We start from the raw sequence: 20,350 nt of genomic DNA, 5'->3' as shown, positions 1-20,350 counted from the left end.
CCATTTATTACTAGAATAAGGGATCCATAGTTCTGTTTATTCATCTATAAGATTTTAAAGTGCAATCGAATCAGACTGAAAAATTGACAGCTACTGTAAAAAAATATTAGTAGCTTGTGGTAAGTTTATAACTGATTTTGTTGTTTGCCTATGCCAATAATCTTATAATTCATTTTTGTCTTAGTGTTTTCTTTTCCTTTTTTCTTTCAAAAAAATTTTTTAATGTCTATTTATTTTTGAGAGAGAGAGTACAAGCAGGAGAGGGGCAGAGAGAGGGAGGGAGACACAGAATCCGAAGCAGGCTCCAGGCTCCGAGCTGTCAGCACAGAGCCCCAGGCAGACCTCGAACCCACAAACTGTGAGATCATGACCTGAGCTGAAGTCGGTCGCTTAACCAACTGAGCCCCCTCCCCCCGGCACCCCAATGTCTTAAGTGTTTTTCATGCATATTATAATAAATGTAAAATGTGTGAATTGAGTTTTTCCATTAATGTTATGGTAATTTTCAAATGTTACTAGATAATCTTAATATCATTTCTTATACTTCAATAATTTATCATTTGCTTCTGCCGTACTTTAGCATTTCCTTGGTAATCTCTGATATTCAGTCTTTTTTCCATGATTACCATATTCCTTGGACTGGACAATTTCAGGAAAGTAAATATCTCAGTCAAACCATAAAGGGATTTTCAGATAATAACTATGTTACATTTAAATTCACATTGAGTTATATTTGTTTAAAAGCTGGATCTTGAAGATGGTAATGGCTTTCATCAGCACATTCTGCATGGAGTTATCCATTTAATCTATTCTTGAATTACAAATAAGATTTGACCTACTCTTATTGTGATGGTATAAGTTTTTCTCATAGAAAATGAAATTTGAAATTTTGAGTAGTGGTTAGTAGTGGCAGAGATGTAGTAAGTCTTTGAGTTGTGATAAGTATTTGTAAAATCGGTTTTGAAGAACATAACAAGAGTTTTATGTTGCCTTGGAGTCAGCATTAATAAAAATTATGTATATACTGAAATGTAATGTTTTTATTCACTTATTTATTCATTCATTCAACAAATACTCTTTGAATATCTACTGTATGCTGAATACTATATTAGAGACATGGGATATAGTACTGAATAGTCAAGTCTCTGCTCTCATAAAGTCTGGGAGGTGGGGATGGAGGAAAAGGGCTACAGGGAGAAAATAAATATAAATATACATTATATCAGGTGGATAAGTGCTTTGAAGAAAGATATTGCAGGATATGGTGATAGAGTGATGAAAGAGGGTCAATTTGAGATATTTAAAAAATATGAAAATACTGGTTGAAATACACAAAGGAATGTTTAGTTGAAATACACAAAGGAAGGGTCAGAGAGAGAGAGAGAGAGACAGAATCTGAAGCAGGCTCTAGGCTCCAAGCTGTCAGCACAGAGTCAGATGCGGAGCTCCAACTCATGGACCCTGAGATCATGACCTGAGCTGAAGTCAGACACCCAACTGATGTAGCCACAGACGCCCCTTTGCATCACAATCTTGATTCACTATTAAGATATTTATTACTTGGAATAGTGTAGTTAGTCCGTGGACCCAACAAAAATGCCTAAAATTGATTTTACAAAGGTGAACTGAACATGCTGCATTTAGTTAGTAAAGGTAAATTATTTTAAAAGCATAGAGAGAGAAAAAATAAACCATTTGCTGGTGTCTGTATTATCAGCATTTATAATTAAGAATACTTTCAAGTGTTGATGATTACAGGTTTGTAATATAACTTGAAGTCTGGAATTGTCATGTCTCCAACTTTGGTTTTCTTTTTTAACATTATTTTGGCTATTTGGGGTCTTTTCTGGTTCCGTACAAATTTCAGAATTGTTTGTTCTAGCTCTGTGAAGAATGCTGGTGTTATTTTGATAGGGATTGCATTGAATGTGTAGATTGCTTCAGGTAGTATCAGCATTTTAACAATATTTGTTCTTCCAATCCATGAGCATGAAATGTTTTTCCATGAGCATGGAATGTTTTTTCATTTCTTTGTGTCTTCTTCAGTTTCTTTCATAAGCTTTCTATTTTTTTATTATTTTTTTTAACATTTATTTATTTTTGAGACAGAGAGAGACAGAGCATGAACAGGTGAGGGTCAGAGAGAGAGAGGGAGACACAGAATCTGAAACAGGCTCCAGGCTCTGAGCCGTCAGCACAGAGCCTGACGCAGGGCTTGAACTCACGAACTGCGAGATCATGACCTGAGCCGAAGTCGGACGCTTAACCGACTGAGCCACCCAGGTGCCCCAACTTTCTATAGATTTTTTAACCTCTTTGGTTAAGTTTGTTCCTGGGTACTTTATGGTTTTTGGTGCAATTATAAATGGGACCGAGTCCTTGATTTCTATTTCTGCTGCTTCTTTATTGGTATATAGAAATGCCACAGATTTCTGTATGTTGATTTTCATATCCTGTGACTTTGCTGAATTCACATATCAGTTCTAGCAGTTTTTTGGTGGACTCTTGGGTTTTCCACATAGAGTGTCATGTCATCTGGGAAGATTAAAAGTTTGACTTCTTCCTTGCCGATTTGAATGCGTTTTATTTCTTTTAGTTGTCTGATTGCTGAGGCTAGAACTTCCAACATATGTTGAACAATGGGTGAGAGTGGACATCCCTGTTGTGTTCTTGACCTTAGGCAGAAAGCTCTGTTTTTCCCCATTGAGGATGATATTAGCTGTGGGTCTTTAGTAGGTGGCCTTTATGATCTTAAGGTATGATCCTTCTATCCCTACTTTCTTGAGAGTTTTTATCAAGAAAGGATGTTGTATTTTGTCAAATGCTTTTTCTGCATCTACTGAGAGGATCATGTGGTTCTTATCCTTTCTTTTATTAATGTGATGTATCATGTTGATTGATTTGCTGGTATTGAACCAGCCCTACATCCAGGAATAAATCCCACTTAATCATGGTGAATAATTCTTTTAACGTATTGTTGGATTCAGTTTGCTAGTACCTTGTTGATAATTTTTGCATCCATGTTCCATCAGGGAATTTGGTCTGTATTCTCCTTTTTAGTGGGGTCTTTGGTCTTGGAATCAGGGTGATGCTGGCCTCATAGAATGAGTTTGGAAGTTTTCTTCCCATTTCTATTTTTTTTTTGGAACAGCTTCAAAAGAATAGTTGTTAACTTTTCTTTAAATATTTGGTAGAATTCCCCTGGAAAGCCATTTGGCCCTGGACTCTTGAGATTTTTGATTACTGACTCAATTTCTTTACTGGTTATGGGTCTATTCATATTTCCTATTTCTTCCTGTTTCAGTTTTGGTAGTTTATGTATTTCTGGGAATTTCTTCCAGATTGACCAATATGTTGGCATATAATTGTTCATAATATTCTCATATTGTTGTTTGTATTTCTATGGTGTTGGTTGTGATCTCTCCTCTTTCATTTGTGATTTTATTTGGATCCTATCCTTTTGATCAAACTGGCTAGGGGTGTATCAATTTTCTAATTCTTTAAAAGGGGCGCCTGGGTGGCTCGGTAGGTTAAGCGTCCGACTTCGGCTCAGGTCATGATCTCACGGTCCGGGAGTTCGAGCCCCATGTCGGGCTCTGTGCTTACCGCTCAGAGCCTGGAGCCTGCTTCCGATTCTGTGTCTCCCTCTCTCTCCGACCCTCCCCCGTTCATGCTCTGTCTCTCCCTGTCTCAAAAATAAATAAACGTTAAAAAAAAAAAAATCTAATTCTTTCAAAGAACCAGCTTGCGGTTTCGTTGATCTGTTCTGCTGTGTTTTTTTTTCTTTCTTTTTTTTAAATTTTGATATCCTTGGTTTCTGCTCTAATCTTTATTATGTCCCTTCTTCTGCTGGTTTTGGGATAAAGAAGATGTGATACACACACACACACACACACACACACACACTCACACTCTGGAATATTAGCAATCAGAAAGAATGAAATCTTGCCATTTGCAACAATGTGGATAGAACTAAAGTGTATTATGCTAAGTGAAATAAGTGAGTCGGAGAAAGATAAATATATGATTTTTCTCTCATATGTGGAATTTAAGAAACAAAACAGATGAACATAGGGGAAGGGAAGGAAAAAATAAGATAAGAGAGAGAGGCAAACCATAAGACACTTTTAAATACAGAGAACAAACTGAGGGTTGCTGGAGGGGTTTTGGGTGGGGGGATGGGCTAAATGGGTGATAGGCTTTAAAGAGGACACTTGCTGGGATGAACACTGGGTGTTTTGTATAAGCAATGAATCATTAAATTCTACTCCTGAAATCATTATTACACTATATGTTAACTACCTTGGATTTAAATAAAATTTAAAAATTAAAAACCAATTCTCAAGTGTATGATTTTATTCAATAATCATTGGTAAATTTTTCTACATATAAAATAGGTAACTTCCTTTAAAGAAAATAAGATTTATATAGGTAAATGGAAAAGTGGTAAGTATACATTTGCAAGGGTCAGGGTGCCAAACCCTGTACAGTCGAAAATCTGTGTATAAGTTTTGACTCCCTGGAAACTTAACTGTTTCTAGCCTACTGTTGATTAGAAGCCTTACCTGTAATGTAAACAGCCGATTAATAGATATTTTGTGTGTATGTCTATGTGTGTGTTTTACTGGATGAACTTGACGTTTATTTTATAGTGTGAGTATTTTTTATTGAAGATAATTAGCATACAGCATTATATTAGTTTCAGGTGTATGACATAATGATTCAACATATATTGTATGCATATTATATACTCATAATAAACTAAGCTACAGAAAAGAAAATGTTATTAAGAAAGTCATAAAGAAAAAAAAAATTAAAAAAAAAAAGGGGCGCCTGGGTGGCGCAGTCGGTTAAGCGTCCGACTTCAGCCAGGTCACGATCTCGCGGTCCCTGAGTTCGAGCCCCGCGTCAGGCTCTGGGCTGATGGCTCGGAGCCTGGAGCCTGTTTCCGATTCTGTGTCTCCCTCTCTCTCTGCCCCTCCCCCGTTCATGCTCTGTCTCTCTCTGTCCCAAAAATGAATAAAAAACGTTAAAAAAAAAAAAAAGAAAGTCATAAAGAAGAGGACATATATTTAAAGTACTGTATTTATCAAAAAAAAAAAAAAAAAATCCATGTGTAAGTGGACCCACACAGCTCAAACCTAAGTTGTTCAAGTGTCAAGTACTGTTTTGTGAAGCAGTAAATAAATAAGAATTTCAAGTCATTAAAGTTGTTAAGACAAGATTAGCACACACACAAAAACAAACTATTTCAAATAAAGGAAATGTTTTTTTTTTTTTTTTTTTTTTTTTTTTTTAATTTATTTTTTAATATATGAAATTTACTGTAAAATTGGTTTAAAGGAAATGTTTTCAAATGGTCTTTTTCTTGCTGTTTTTCCCTCTTTTGGAACATTTTAAGTAATGGACTGTGGAAAACTTTATTTTACGAAACGTCTGATTACTTAGGATCTAGTCAATTGTGTATTTGTATAAAACTTCTGTTGGGGCTTATAACTGTAAGGAACAAATTCCAAATGATACTTTTGAAACAGTTCACGTTCAGTATTATTTTGCAATATTTTTAGAAGTAGTATAATTTTCATTAAGATAACTTTTTTCCTGAAGATACAATTTATGTCAAGATTTTAAGATCTGTTTTCAAAAATTGTATATGTATTTGAGAGTAGGAATTATCCTTTTCCTTCTATTTCTTTTTTTTTTTGATGTTTTATTTATTTTTGAGAGAGAGAGAGAGACTGCAAGTGGGGGTGGAGTAGGGGAGGGAAGGCGGTGGTGGGACAGAGGATCCAAAGCAGGCTCTGTGCTGACAGCAGCAAACCTGATTCCAGGCTTGACCTCATGAACTGTGAGATCATGACCTGAGCCGAAGTGGGACACTCAACCGACTGACACACCCAGGCATACCCTTTTTCCTTCTATTTGTAGTTCAATGTAAAGCCTGACAATTTTCCAAAGAATTAATTAATATGTCAATAAACAAATATTTAGGAAATTTCCAAGTGGTTGTTTATGTTAATGCTACTTTTTTTTTTCTTTTCCACTTTACAGATATGATCCAGACCTGCACATGAATGACTTTTGGTTAGAGTGAACATTCAATAATGAGTGGTGCAGCTTTGGGACTCGAGATTGTTTTTGTCTTTTTTCTGGCATTATTCCTACTTCATCGATATGGAGACTTTAAGAAACAGCATAGACTTGTAATTATTGGAACACTGCTAGCTTGGTATCTCTGCTTTCTTATCGTCTTCATACTGCCTCTGGATGTTAGTACGGTAAGAGGTGAAACTGAGTTTTGCAATTTGAAAGGCAATTGTAGTCATACAGCATGTTTGAGATATGTTCTTAAAACAGCTAAATTATATAAGGTCATGCTTAACTTTTTGTATTTAAATCTTTGTGAATTTGATCATTAAAAAACATAACCAGGAAGGTCACTGGTGGATAGGTTGATACCCCCCAGTATCCCTTAACTCTGTAACCTTCTGATTTTCATTTTTAAACCATGTGTTCGTTGATTTAGACAATATACAACCGGTGTAAGCATGCAGCCGCAAACTCAAGCCCTACCGAGAACAGCAACATTACAGGATTCCACGCAACTGCTACCCCAGTTCCAAGGTATTTTCTTCCTTTTTTTTTTTTCTTTTTCTTTTTTTAAATAGTGTAGAGGAAAAATTACTTTAATATTGTCTATTCTTACCATTCGGGATTTAAATTTATAAAGTTTATCTTCTTTTTCTACTCATCCCCCACTCCTCTCCCATCCTTTGCTAGTAGACTTTTAATTACATTGTATTCTATTTAAATGTAAAGCTTAAATAAATTTTACATATTTATTGGTGCACGAGGCCTTTCAGTAGATGCTAAGAAGAAACTTGGAGATGACCTGATTTTTTTAGCCCTGGTTCTACCTCTTACTAAGAATGTGACTTCCAATGGCTTTTTTTTTTTCTTCTCAGCCTCTCTCTAGTCTAAAAAAACCTTCATTTTCTCTTTTGCCTGATTTACAAGGTTGTATAAGGGGATTATTCTGTATGTAGGATGTTCTTTTCATATTGTGCATCCTTTGAAACCATTATAGTTTTAGACCGAGAATGAATAAAGTTCAAATTATCGAAAGGTTATGTTAAATCCATGTCAAACTTCCAAGTAAATAGCTTTAATAAATGTTGACTGTAGCTTTTACCAATGCTCTAAGTAGTGTTTGCATGCTTCTTTATGCAGCTTTTATTATTTTTTTAATCTAACCTGAATAAGGGTAAATTTAAAATGTAACTGTTACTCCCTTTAAAGCACATTAAAAATTGAATATGGATCAGCAGCAGTTGTGAATCGTTGGAAGCTCCTAGACTAAACAGTATCCTTATAGTCAGGGAAGACTATTAATGGAAGATACACATATGTTCAGAAAACTCAAACAGAATTATATACAGATACTGGCATCTCTGTCCATGGGATCTGTGCCACAGTGACTAATCAGTTAGGGCTCCAGTTACCAGGAGTTAATCACCTAATTTCTTTCACCTCCCTGTTCCCTCTCCCCAGAAAATAACCAATCCCACAAAATGGAGTGTGTATTTTAAAGACAGTTACCAGTTTTAAAGGCAGTCAAATCAGAGATTTAGTTTCATGACATATTCATTCACTTTTAAAGACTCACATTATCAGTCTATTAAGTGAACATTATGCCCTCTTTTACTCAAGGACTGAAAATACGCTGAAAGTTGAAAATTTAAGTGGCATTCCTCTCTAGAACAAACTGTTTTGTTCCCTTTGTTTCTTTTTTTTTTTAGTTTGACGGTCTGCTTTGAATTTTAAGTTTTCTGTGAAATTTTGGAAGCTAGAGTCGGTAATTTAATATCTGAATGTAAATGAACTTTGCCATGCACAAGTTAATTATGTAACTTATTTAAGTAGTCATCATTTATTAATTGGCTATAAATTGTTGTTAAACAGCCAACATCCATGTTTCAAGCCATGGAGTTACATTCCTGATGGAATCATGCCAATTTTCTGGAGGGTAGTATATTGGACATCACAATTTTTAACATGGTAAGTGATAGTGAAGGATAAAAAGTTTTTAAATTTTGGCTGAAGTAAAAAGAAAAAGATTATACTTTCTCTGTGAACCTTCATTTTTAGGGTTTATTCAAGTGTTAATTTTTTTTTTTTTCTTAAATCTGTATATTCTCCTTTTCTGCTCATTCACTTCTCTCCCATCTTAGAAGAAATGAAACGAAAAACCCCCAACAAACAAGAAATAGAATACAGAAACCAAAAATTTTCCTTGTCACCATTCCCTTCCAGTTACTGCCTTCTCTCTTGACCTTCTTCCATTCAGTCTTCCTCCAGTCCCAGTTTTAAATGAAACTGCTCTTGCTAAGGTCATCATTGTCTCCTGGTTTTCTTTCTATCTGCTTAGCCCAACCTGCTGAATTTCCTTCATGGGTTCTATTTCTGTGGCCCATTTCCTGAATGTTGGCATTCCCTAGGGTCCCATCTTTGGTCATCTTGTTACCTGAGCCTCTCTGTATAGCTTTAATTGTAAGCATAATCTGATGCATTCCAAATGTTTCTTTCTACCCACAGTAGCTTTGTCTTTCTGCTGGGTTCCAAATTCACGTTATTCACTGCCTACTGAGCATTTTAGATATTCTGCAGGCAACTGAGCTCTAAAACTGAAGCTAGTGAATATTGCAAGGGAGAAATCACACGGCACAGTCAGGTAGTGCACCTGTAAATTCGTGTTCATCCGACTCATCCAGGCTCCCAGCATTGCCAGACTTCTATGCGTCTCTAGTCTGCTCGCTTTGTTCTCCACAGTAAATCCTTCTAATCACTACAGAACTCAAACCTCTACTATTCCCTTTGTGGCTCTTTCTCTCTCTTTTACATCCTAGAATCAGTCACCTTTTCTCCTTTCAGAGTACTTTACTTTCTACTTCACAGTGAAAATAGAAGTCCTCACATGGTACTCTTTCAGCTTCCCACCAGCACAACTCCCTACCCGTCCTTTTCCCTTCCACTCAAAGAATGGAAGAGTCACTCTCAAAGTGATTACAAAGTGAAATCCCTCTTCCTGAAGTATGGACCCATCTCCTTCAGCTCTTGCTACCTATACTTTCAGCTTCCGGTTTCAACAAAGCATATACAATTCTCTCATCCTTTTAAAAAGAAGAAAAGAAAAAAAAGCCAGATCTCTCAAATGCAACCCTTTCCAACTTCCTAGCTTCTAACCTCATTGATCTATTCATCACGGCTTAATTTTGAGAGGGAGACTTTTTTTTTTTTTGAGAGAGAGAGAGAGAGCGAGCAAGTGGGGGAGGGACCAAGAGAGAGGGAGACAGAGGATCCAAAGCAGGCTATGCCTTGACAGCAGAAAGCCTGACTTGAGGCTTGAACTCACGAACCGAGACATCATGACCTGAGCTGAAGTGGGATGCTTAACTGACTGAGCCACCCAGGTGCCCCTCAGGGTGGGGGAGACTTTTTTATTGAAGTATAAATTAGTACAGAAAAGTGCACAAATTGTGTTCAGTTTGACTTTTTTTCAAAGTGAGTACACCCATATAACCAGCACTCAGATGATATTATAGAATATTAACAATGTTCATGCTAAGTCTAGAAGCTTCCCTCATGTCCCTCTCCCAGTCCTACCCTCCCCAAAGGTAGCCATGATTCTGACTTCCATCACTATAGATTAATTTTACCTGTTTTTGAACTTTATAAACATGGAATTAATATGGTATGTATTTTTCTGCACCTCTTTTTTTGCTCACATATTTGGAAAATTCATCTGCGTCTTATTGTACGTGTCAGTATTCTCTGCTTTGTCATTTATGTAAAATCTTCCATTATATGAATATACTGCAATTTATCCTACCCAGCCAAATTTCTTAAATGAATTGTCTACATTTACTTTTACTGTCTTCATTTCCTCATTGCTTACTCTTTCCTCCCCCCATTGAACTCTATTTTCTAGCTCCACTTCTCCACTCACACAGACAGGTTCCTAATTTACTAGACTTCTTGGCAGCATTTGATTATTGTTTTCTCTCTCCACTTTGAAACGCTTTCTTCTTCTGTTTTTTCCTCCGCGTGCTCCTTGGTTTTCTTCCATATCTACTGTTCTGTCTCAGTCTCCTTTACTGGCTCTTCCTGTTAGTTCTCTACCTCTCCTTTAAAAGATGATCTTTCCCAGGGTCAGCCTTAGTTCTTTCCTTCTCATTCTACATATTCACCCTTCCAAATCTCATCTACTGGTGTTATTTCAGAACCACTGATAATGGTGATGACTCCTCGATCTGTATTTCTAATCCTCTCTCCCGAATTCTGAAGCTGAATAGCCAACTACTTCCAGTGCAGCTTCTTTGGGATGTGTCCTAAGTACCTCTGATCAGTGTATTCACAACCAGACTTCTCCCTTCCTGCTTCTTACCATATCACCACCCCTTACCCTCTCTCACATAGTCCCAGTTTTGTTTCCTTTCAGTCCATTCTTCCTGCTGAAGACTTACCAGTCTTTAGAAGACTTAAATTTGATCACATCTCCTTTCTGTTAAAGAAAAAGATTTCCTCATTGTCTGAATGCAGTCCAAAGTCTTCATAAAGGCGTTAAAGTCACTCGTGACACCGTTGTACTCGCTGTTGGTCGTTGTGGCCTCTTTTGCTCCCAGAAATGTACTTTGGTCTCCCCAAAATCTAATATTACAAAAATATTCAGTTATCTGTTATAGTTTGTTCAGTATTAATACTCAAAATCATATTTATGAAAAGAACTACACATTAAAATTGAGATTCACATCATTCTGGTATTTTGAGAATAAATAGGCATGTCAATTGTTTCCGTAATCATGTTTTTCCAACCGTCTAGGATTCTGTTACCTTTTATGCAGTCCTATGCAAGATCAGGAGGGTTTTCCATCACTGGGAAGATCAAAACTGCACTGATTGAGAATGCAATCTATTATGGCACCTATTTGCTGATTTTTGGAGCATTTTTAATATATGTAGCTGTAAACCCACATTTGCACTTAGAATGGTAAGAAAAGTTGTTTTCTTAATATTATTTTAATGTATGTTTGCATTTTTAAAAATTTACTTTTCTCTCATATGGGCAGGTAAGCAGACATTTCACTGAGAAACATACCGAGTTATGTGTTTTATAGATTCCCCAAAAAGAAATATGAATAACGCATATTTCTAAGAAGAAAAAAATGGAACAACTATTAAATGTAGCTATTAGATGAAGGACTAATGATTTGTCTAATAGCTATGTGTTAGAAGTATTAACGCTTATGATTTTTTTGCAGTTTTTATTTTAATTCCAGTTAACATACAGTGTAATACTAGTTTCAGGTGTACAGTTTTGTACATGACAAAATAACTAGTTTGTTTTTTTTTTAATGTTTATTTTTGAGAGAGAGCAAGAGTGCACGTGCAGGGGAAGGGGAGAGGGAGAGGGAGACAGGATCCTAAGTGGGCTCTGTGCTAACAGCAGACAGCCCGATGTGGGGCTCCAACTCATGAACCATGAGATCATGACCTGATGTGGGGCTCAAACTCATGCACCATGAGATCATGACCGGGCCGAAATCAGATGCTTAACTGATTGAGCCACCCAGGTGCCCCTTAGGTTTCTTTTTCTTTGGAGCTTGTTGAATATTTTTTCTTTTGTTCTGACTATACCTTGAGAGCGTATTTCTCTTTGATGTTAGATTCAGACATTATAATAAAATTGAAATCTGTATTATACTTGTGATCTATATAATGTTATGTGAAGAGATCTCAAAAATTTAGGAATAGAGTAGTAATGATAATTCTCACTGTTGCATTCCTGAGATTTGTGTAGGTGTGGCTCAACATAAAATTTTTTAGACTTTAAAATTTTTTTCAGGCTTCTCTTGGTTAATACTGAGTAAGAAAGCACCTAATGAAAAATATCTTTTCTTTGGGAAAAAATATATATAGTTTTCACCATGAACTATCCTAGATTCTAATTTTAACTATGATAGAAGCAGTGTTTCCTGTGTTAAAGTCTATTTCTGCAGTTAAGCTCTAACTTCCTTTTAAAACGCACAGATTATCTGCTGTTGCTAAAAAAGTAGCTGAGGATTGGAAGGTATACTTTTTTTCATGTAAGATCCTAGCCATCTTGTAGGGCTGTTTCCTGAAAAACCATTTAACACTAGTTAGTTTTATTTTATATTTTTGGAAAATATATATATATATAAAATTGTTGGAAAAATTTCTTTCTCACAGCTATCTGCTTCTGTTTTCTCTTTCTCAGGAACCAGCTTCAGACAATTGGAATAGCTGCAGCAAATACATGGGGCCTGTTTCTCCTCGTGTTGTTATTGGGATATGGTTTGGTAGAAATTCCTCGGTCGTACTGGAATGGAGCAAAAAGAGGTTATCTACTTATGAAGACATATTTTAAAGCAGCCAAACTGATGACAGAAAAAGCAGATGCAGAAGAGACTTTAGAAGATGTCATGGAGGTAATAAGCAAGTTTAAACTAACAGTCAGTCACTATTGGTTTGTTGCTGTTGTTGTTAGCACATTAATGGGTTTCACACGGAAAATTTGGTGATGTGCGATCCTTCAGTATGTCCCATCCGGTAGGATGGCTTCCTGTTGGCCGTTCCAGCTTCATGAGGTGTCATCTCCACCTTCTAACCCACAGATTCAGCAACAATTATTCAACAGTGCAGGGTATGCTTTTCATCTTGGGGTAACCTTACAGAGCCCTTCTTTTACTCTTAAAAGTGTTGTGATCGAAAAATCTAATACTGGCTTTTTGGCACTTACTCCCTGCAAAAAGTAAGAACTGTAGTAGAATATATTGTTTGAAAATGTAGGAGTAAATTCACAGATAGTATTCTATTACATTTCCTCAGGCATCTGCTGGCTATTATTACATGTTTCAAAAGAAGATAATGTATGTTTGATAATTTTTGTATTTATTTATGATATATTTGGAAGTTTATATTTGAAAATTCAGATTTTTGGAAAAAAACTTAAAAATTTGTATTTAGTAAGAAAATAATTTTTAAAAGATAATTTAAATTTGATACTGTTACCCTTTAAAGTTGGTACTAATTCAGTTGTTTCAGATTTGAGGAATATGGATTTTACCAGTTATTCAATATTCCTTCAAGAAATATAAATCCAGTTAATTATGCAAGATCTGGATTTTGCTAGGAGGAATCGTCAATGACTGAAGAAGGATAGATTTTGTTGTTGTTTGTTAAGTAGGAACTCTCTACTGAGGAATAGGATGTGGAAAACTAGGACTGGCATTGATGCCATCTTTGTTATTTTATTTTTAATTTAATTTAATTTAATTTAATTTTTTTATTTTATGTTATTTTATTTTAGAGAGAGAGCACACACGTGCAAGCAAGGGAGGGGCAGAGGGAGAGGGAGAGAAAGAATCTCGCACAGGGCTCGATCTCAAAACCGTGAGATCATGACCTAAGCCAAAGTCAAGAGTTGGATGCTTAACTGAGCCACGCTGGTGCCCCAAAAGTTACAAACTTTTGAAGGAGCCTTAGATTTATAACAGATATAGCAAATATCAGTAGTTAACTTGTTTCAGTACATATTTTTGTGTCACATGGCTGAAGAATTTAAAGGAGGAATACAATATTTTACATATAACATATAATCAGTATGGTTCATATTCAAAGTTGTGCTAACAAGTCAACAAATCTTTAAGGCAGTTTAGGAATAGAAAATTGTAATGTAATGATGATTCAAGCATCTTTTAAAAAAACCCAAGTCTTCTCTTGTCCCTGCTATATTTAGGTCACTTGTTGACCTCAAACAAACCGTTATAAAGGCCTTCTGGAGTGCTTTGCTTTTCTTTAGCCCGATCAAGTGCCGCTCAGCCAGCCGCTGACTGTCCTTTTCCCTGCGATCACATGTACTACTTTCAGTTCCTTGAAACTCCTTATACACTTCTGCGTGGAGGCCTTTGTACTGGCTGTTCTGCTGTTTGGAGTATTCTCGCCCCTTCCTTTGGTTTGCTGACCTTACTCCTACTCAAGCTTTTATCTCAGCTTGAACAATCAGTTTATCAGAAAGCCTCTCACACTAGATTACACAGCAGTTTCCATACCATTTCTATTTGAATAATACCTGTTTTCCTCAATAAGCTGAGCTGCTGACAGGAGCAATGTCTACTGGTACAGGTTATTCCTAAAGTCTGCATATTATAAATTTTGATGGTTATTGCTAAATTACGTTCCAAAAACTGTTCTCATTTTTAAAATTTGTAATTGTTTTTAGTGAGCTTGACTATCTTTCCAGATATATATTGGCCAATTGTATTGCTTTTGTGTCTTCCCAATTTTCTCTTGATTTGTGATAGCACATATATATTAGGGAAAATGATTTTTTTTGTCATATAAGATATAAATATATTTTCATAACTTTGTATGCCAGGTGGTTTCCTTGCCTCTAGTTTTGTATTCCTTGGGGCCATTCTCTACTCTCCAATGAGAATATTCTTTTTATTGTCCTGGTCAGTTCTCTTGCCTCCCAGCCTTTGAATGTGCCATTTCTTCTGCCTAGAGCAGTGGTTCCAACTTTTTAAAAGTTTCATTAGTATAGAAATTATTGTTCTTCTTTGGGATCTGCTGGTTGTAAAGATTACTCTTCCTAACCCCTTTATACTTTTCATACTCACTAAATTGGTTATTAAATTAGCTCATCACCAGCCTGTCATCTTTAAAGACCTGTAACATCATGTCTCCCTACCATACCCTTCAGCATGGATCGTGGTGACCTTATGCTTAACACAGTGCTGGCATACAGTGTGCTCTTTGTAACGAATGTGGAATGAGTCAGTAGTTGTGACTGCTGTAGGGAACTCTCTCATTGGAAAGGAGCCGGTGCTTTGTGATGCTTGTTGCCTCTTGCTTCTTCCTCTGGTTTCTTCACTGTACTTTAGATAATGAGATAACTGAGCTTGCTGAGCAAGGTGGAAGAACACAGCATTGCAAAGTTTGTCTGATCTTTCATGACCTTTTTATAATGCTCATTCACCTTTGTGTACCAAGAGGCAAGTGATAAGAGAGTAAATCTTAAAAAATAGTAAAAATCATGAGGGTATAGATATTGCTATTCTATAACTTTGTATTTTTACTTGTGTTCTTAAGAACTTCTATTTGGTGAACAGAACTTCATGTACATGCCAAGTAACTTGGGTTGAAATTAAACTTATGAGAACACATACAGTACCTAGGGCAGTCTCATTTGAAATGTATGATGTATAGAAATGGAAATATTTTTATTCTTCTTACTTTTTTTATAGGAGGTTCGTAAAGTGAATGAAAGCATCAAGTATAACCACCCATTGAGAAAATGCGTTGACACGATACTTAAAAAGGTAATTTGTCATGTTCTCATCTTTTTTCTTTTGAAATATAAATTTGTAGACTGTAACATTATAATAAAAGCATCAGAAAAGTGTGAGAACAGCCTGTGACTGTGGTCTTCCCATCTCCTTTCCATTTTCATGGAAATGTTAACCATAAATCAGTAGTAATCCATACTTAGAATTTGTTCTTTTGTTAATACAAGTGTGACATTTAATTATTGGCAGTATTTGTCATTGAAATGTGGATGTAGAGGTTAAGTAATAGATAATGATTGCTGACACGGTGATGGAGATGGACCTTCACAGTTTCTAAGTGTCATTGAATGTGGTCACTAAAGGTGCACCTCCCGTAATAAACTAGAGCCTTAATAATCTCTTTCAATTGCTTCTACCATGTCATTTAATGATATATGAAATAAATTGTAAAGTGAATGACCCTATGAGATATTTAACACAGATATTTAACAAGAAGCTATAAAATTAAGGTTTTGATGCATTGGTGTTGAATTAGGGTATTCATATACTTCCAAAATGATTATTCTAAAAATGGACTTCTCAATAGTTGTCTTTGCAACCATAGAACCACTGAACTATTTCTTTTTCTATATTTTAAATCTATTATACTGATTATTAGCTAGTGTTCCCTTTGGCTAAGTTGATGGTAATGAGAATCAGTTCTCTAAGTTTTTCTCTTTATATTGCTACCTTTTGAGACCTATTCAGGGAGGTTAAGTAACTTGCCCAAATTCAGATAGGTAATAAATAAATAATAGGGCAGATGGCTCCAAATTACGTGTTTGTTTTTCTCTACAACGCCTTTTAAAAATTCAACGTCTTGGGTTTGTTGCGATTCTTTTTTGTTTTTAGCTAGGAAAATAATTGACAGTTCCGTCAGGTTGCCTGCATAGCCTAATCCTCTCAAATACTAGTTGCTTCATGTAGGTAAGCTCTCAAGGTAAGAAGACACTTAATACATCTTCTAGAACATTTTCAAGGAAATGTCAGCCACTAACAATCCAAATATCTAGAGATGCCAGTAAAGGAAGAAGGTGTTTTTGAGAAAATTAGATATGCCCAAGAGTGGCAAATTTTTAAATAAAAATATAATTTTACTTTTTTGCACATGAGATTTAAAAATATCTCCTTTTCCCTTTTAGTGCCCTACAGAGTATCAGGAAAAAATGGGCAGGAACATGGATGATTATGAAGATTTTGATGAAAAGCATAATACCTACCCAAGTGAAAAAAGTCTGGTAAAACTACATAAACAGGTGACTTTATTAATAATAGCTTTTTTACTTACTGATGATTTTAATTAGATTTATAATTGCTGCCCACAAAAAGCGATTTTCGAGTGAATGTGTATTTGAAGCTTTCTTTGATCCTTGTATCATTCTTTGAGGTGTTTTAACTTTGTGTTTCTCAACAGGGGTACTGTTGGCATTTGGGGAGGGAAAATTACTCACTGAGCCTAATTATTAAATATGTCCTAGACTATTAACATTCTTGGCCCCAATCACTAAATGCCACGTGCCATTAACACTTCCCCATTATTATGACAATCAAAACATGCTCTCTGGAGGGATGTATAGAAATGGATCAGAACATTGACAGATATACCCAAATTCTCTTTTTTAGGTGATTTATTCAGTTCAGAGACACCGTCGAACTCAAGTACAATGGCAGATTCTTTTGGAACAAGCATTTTATCTCGAAGATGTAGCAAAAAATGAAACTAGTGCTACTCATCAGTTTGTTCACACCTTTCAGTCACCAGAGCCAGAAAATAAATTTCTCCAATATTTTTATAATCCTACAGTTGGTATGTCATTTTACATAAATTTCAGAATTTAATGATGATAATTTTTCTAGAGAAAGAAAGTATATATTTTCCCCAGTGCAGAGTTGAATTGTATTTGTATTATTTGACATATACCATGTGGTAATATTATGTGTCTGATAAACTTCCCCCTCCAAAACTGTTTTACTTGTCATACAACATATAATCTGTCAGTTTCCACTGTTACTTCACAGATAACCAAAATGCTATGCAAAAATATATGCAATACATCAAGTATATTATATATTCATAATATATACTTAAAATAATTAGAACTTTAAGCAGTTTTATATCACAAGCTTGGGACTCTTCTTTAGTCTTGACATACTACTAAAATATTCCCCTAAGAAGTCCTCTTTGATTATTTACATCTGTTAGTCTATTTATAAAACCTACATAAGTAGTCAGAATTATTTCATTCTCTTTAATGATTATTTATGATACTCTCTCAATGTTATCAAATTTAGCTTGAAGAACTTAATGAAAGTATGCCAAGTGTCACAGTATTAAAGCTTCCATTTAGCTTATTTGTTTACATAAACAATTATGTTCATTTGATTCTTTTTGTCGTGTTTGGTCTTGAGTATGAAGACATAATGGCCATAACATATGTTAGAAAACTACTTCAACAAAGATCTTTTCTAATTAAATGAAAGAAATACTTGTTTTCATTCATTCAACAAATACTTGAGACATATATGCTGTATGTTGTTGGGTGTTGGGTATATATCAATAAGTGTAATGACAAAAATTCCTGGCCTTACGGAGTGAGAAAGTAGACTATGTACACAGAAAGGTATAAAGAAGATACCAGAATGTAGACATCAGGTTAAGAGAGGAACCCAGTGAGGAAGGAAGAAAAGCAGGATACTGAGGTGTTTTGAGGAAAGGTGTGTGTAAAGTACCTTTCCCAATAGGTTGACTTCAGAGAAGTGAAGTGGGGGTGGAAAAGAGAAAAAGGTAAAAAACAGACAAACAAAAGCCCAGTTGAATTTAAAAGAAATCCGGAGGAGAGCAATTAGAGGCAAGGAGAATACAAAACTCTCAAAATGTTTTCCTTATAAAATGGAGTAGAGAAAAGAGGTAGTAGCTGAAGGAGAATGGCAAGGTCAAGATAAATTATAGCATGTAATTTGGGAACAATATCTTAGAGGAAATGTAATGAGCGAAGAGCATGGCTGGGGTGATGTTCATGAGTAGCAGAGATGAAATGGGAAATAGTGAACAATGTAGAGATTGCCCTTAGATTAGGAGGTAAGGCACGGGTGTACCTAAGCAGGTGAGAAGAGGTAGTGGCAGGAACTTGGGGAGGTTCCCTTCTGCCAGTTTCTCGGTGAAATGCTGAGAGTAAAGCGTAGGGTAAGAGATTTTGGAGATCTGAAGAGAAGATCTGAAGAGAGAAGGTGCAAAATAGTTGCTTAGGAGTGAAGGCATGGGAGAAGATTGAATTATAGGAGGCTAGCCAGGCAGTGCTCAGGATCCACCTGAAGCTGGTGATTAGGAATTTGGAATGAGACCAGTCAGCAAAGTTGTGTGCCTCACTCCTGAAGGGTACAGCTCCATGGGTGCAGGCTCAGAGTGGCCAGGGATTTGGATCCTAACCAGGGTGTGGTCTTGCTTAGCAAGTACAGGGAAGCAAGAGAGAAAAGAAATTGGGATGCTGGAGCATAATTATCCTCAAAGACTATGGAATCTGAGCTGATAAAGGAAGCAGCAGGATCCCAGGGTATTAAGTGGCAATATAAAGGTGGTACAATGAATGGATGGTTGGTCCAGATAGAGTCAGTCAGTGGAATTGGATATTAGGTGAAGGTATTGCTTGGAAACAGGGATGCTTTAATGAGATTATAAGGAAGGAAGGGCAGTAAGTGGTTTAGGGATGACTGAGAATGAGTAGTTGAGGTGGAGTGAAGGATGAGATCACTGGAGGAAAGGAGGTCAAGGAAGTGAAAGACCCTAGGATATTGAAAAAAGGATCACTGGTGTGGACATTGAATTCATCAGGAATTGTGCTGAGAGTAGGGTTGAAAGATTTAGAGTCTGAGCTCAGAGCTCGCTCAGCGCTTCAGTGAATGAAGTGAAAACGTAGCCTTTTCAATTCGGTGAGCAATCTTTTTTTTTGTTGTTGTAAAAAAAAGTCAGACTTAACCAAAAGTTAGAATAGTATAAAGAATTTTTGTATATACTTCACTCAGATTCATTTACTTTATCTTTCTCTCTGTATATGTATTTTTCCTTAATCTTTTCAAAGTTGAATTCCAGACATGATGCCTCTTTGCTCCTAAATGTTTCAGTGTCTGTTTTCTAAAAATAAAGACATTTTCTTACTAACCAAATACAGTGACCAGATCAGGAAATGAACTTTGATACAGAGCTGTTTCTGTACACCTTACTCAGATTTTGCGAATTGTTCTAAAATATTCTTTGTAAAAAAAAAAAATCCCAGATCATGCATTATATTCAGGTGTCCAGTCTCCCTAGTTTTCATTCATCTGGAATAATTTCTCAGTCTCTGTTTGTGTCTTCTGACATTGGTGTTTTCGGAGACTATAGGCCAGTCTTTTATTAGGTGTCCCTGGATTTGAGTCTGGTATTTTCTCATGTTGGATGCAGGTTTTGCATTTTTGGTGGGAATGCTGCAGCAATGACATTGTGTTCTTAGTGCTTCATAGCAGGAGGCACATGATGTCAGTTTATCCTGTTATTGGTGATTATTTGGTGAACATGGTACCTGCCTGGTTCCTCTACTGTGATATTACTGTTTTCTTCTTTGCAGTTATGGATTCCTGTATGGAGATATTTTGAAACAATATAAATATCTTACTCTTTTATGATTTTTCCTAATCATTTTTTTCTTTTATCTTTCAGAATGGTACTGGGAATGTCTTTTGAGACCGTGGTTTTATAGGATACTTGCTGTGGTTTTGTCCATCTTCTCTGTGATTGTTGTGTGGTCAGAATGCACATTCTTTAGCACTACACCTGTCTTATCCCTCTTCGCAGTCTTCATACAGCTGGCTGAGAAAACATACAATTATATTTATATAGAGGTAAGTTTATTTTACATCTGTCATAAACATACGTCAGTTCATAGTCTAGTCATCAACTGTGTTTTTTC

The 20,350-nt window shown here is 35.9% G+C and overlaps 1 protein-coding gene across 5 annotated transcripts in view; it reads left to right on the top strand.

The window, feature by feature from the left end:
- LMBRD2 (LMBR1 domain containing 2) overlaps positions 1-20,350 on the top strand; it is a 48,707-nt gene that overhangs the window by 7,234 nt on the left and 21,123 nt on the right. For all 5 annotated transcript variants that reach the window (XM_060634491.3, XM_060634489.3, XM_060634488.3 and 2 more), the window contains exons 2-10: positions 6,052-6,278; positions 6,527-6,624; positions 7,963-8,058; positions 10,880-11,047; positions 12,296-12,506; positions 15,327-15,401; positions 16,550-16,663; positions 17,031-17,214; positions 20,101-20,282. In XM_060634491.3, coding sequence (XP_060490474.1) covers positions 6,105-6,278; positions 6,527-6,624; positions 7,963-8,058; positions 10,880-11,047; positions 12,296-12,506; positions 15,327-15,401; positions 16,550-16,663; positions 17,031-17,214; positions 20,101-20,282 — 1,302 coding nt within the window. In that variant the 5' untranslated portion in view covers positions 6,052-6,104. The remainder of the gene's footprint in view (positions 1-6,051; positions 6,279-6,526; positions 6,625-7,962; positions 8,059-10,879; positions 11,048-12,295; positions 12,507-15,326; positions 15,402-16,549; positions 16,664-17,030; positions 17,215-20,100; positions 20,283-20,350) is intronic.

Source organism: Panthera onca, chromosome A1 (assembly GCF_046562875.1).
Source record: "Panthera onca isolate mPanOnc1 chromosome A1, mPanOnc1 haplotype 2, whole genome shotgun sequence".
In the NCBI taxonomy this organism is placed as follows: domain Eukaryota; kingdom Metazoa; phylum Chordata; class Mammalia; order Carnivora; family Felidae; genus Panthera; species Panthera onca.
Note: the sequence above shows the minus strand (reverse complement) of the source record. Positions and strands in the feature narration are given on the sequence as shown.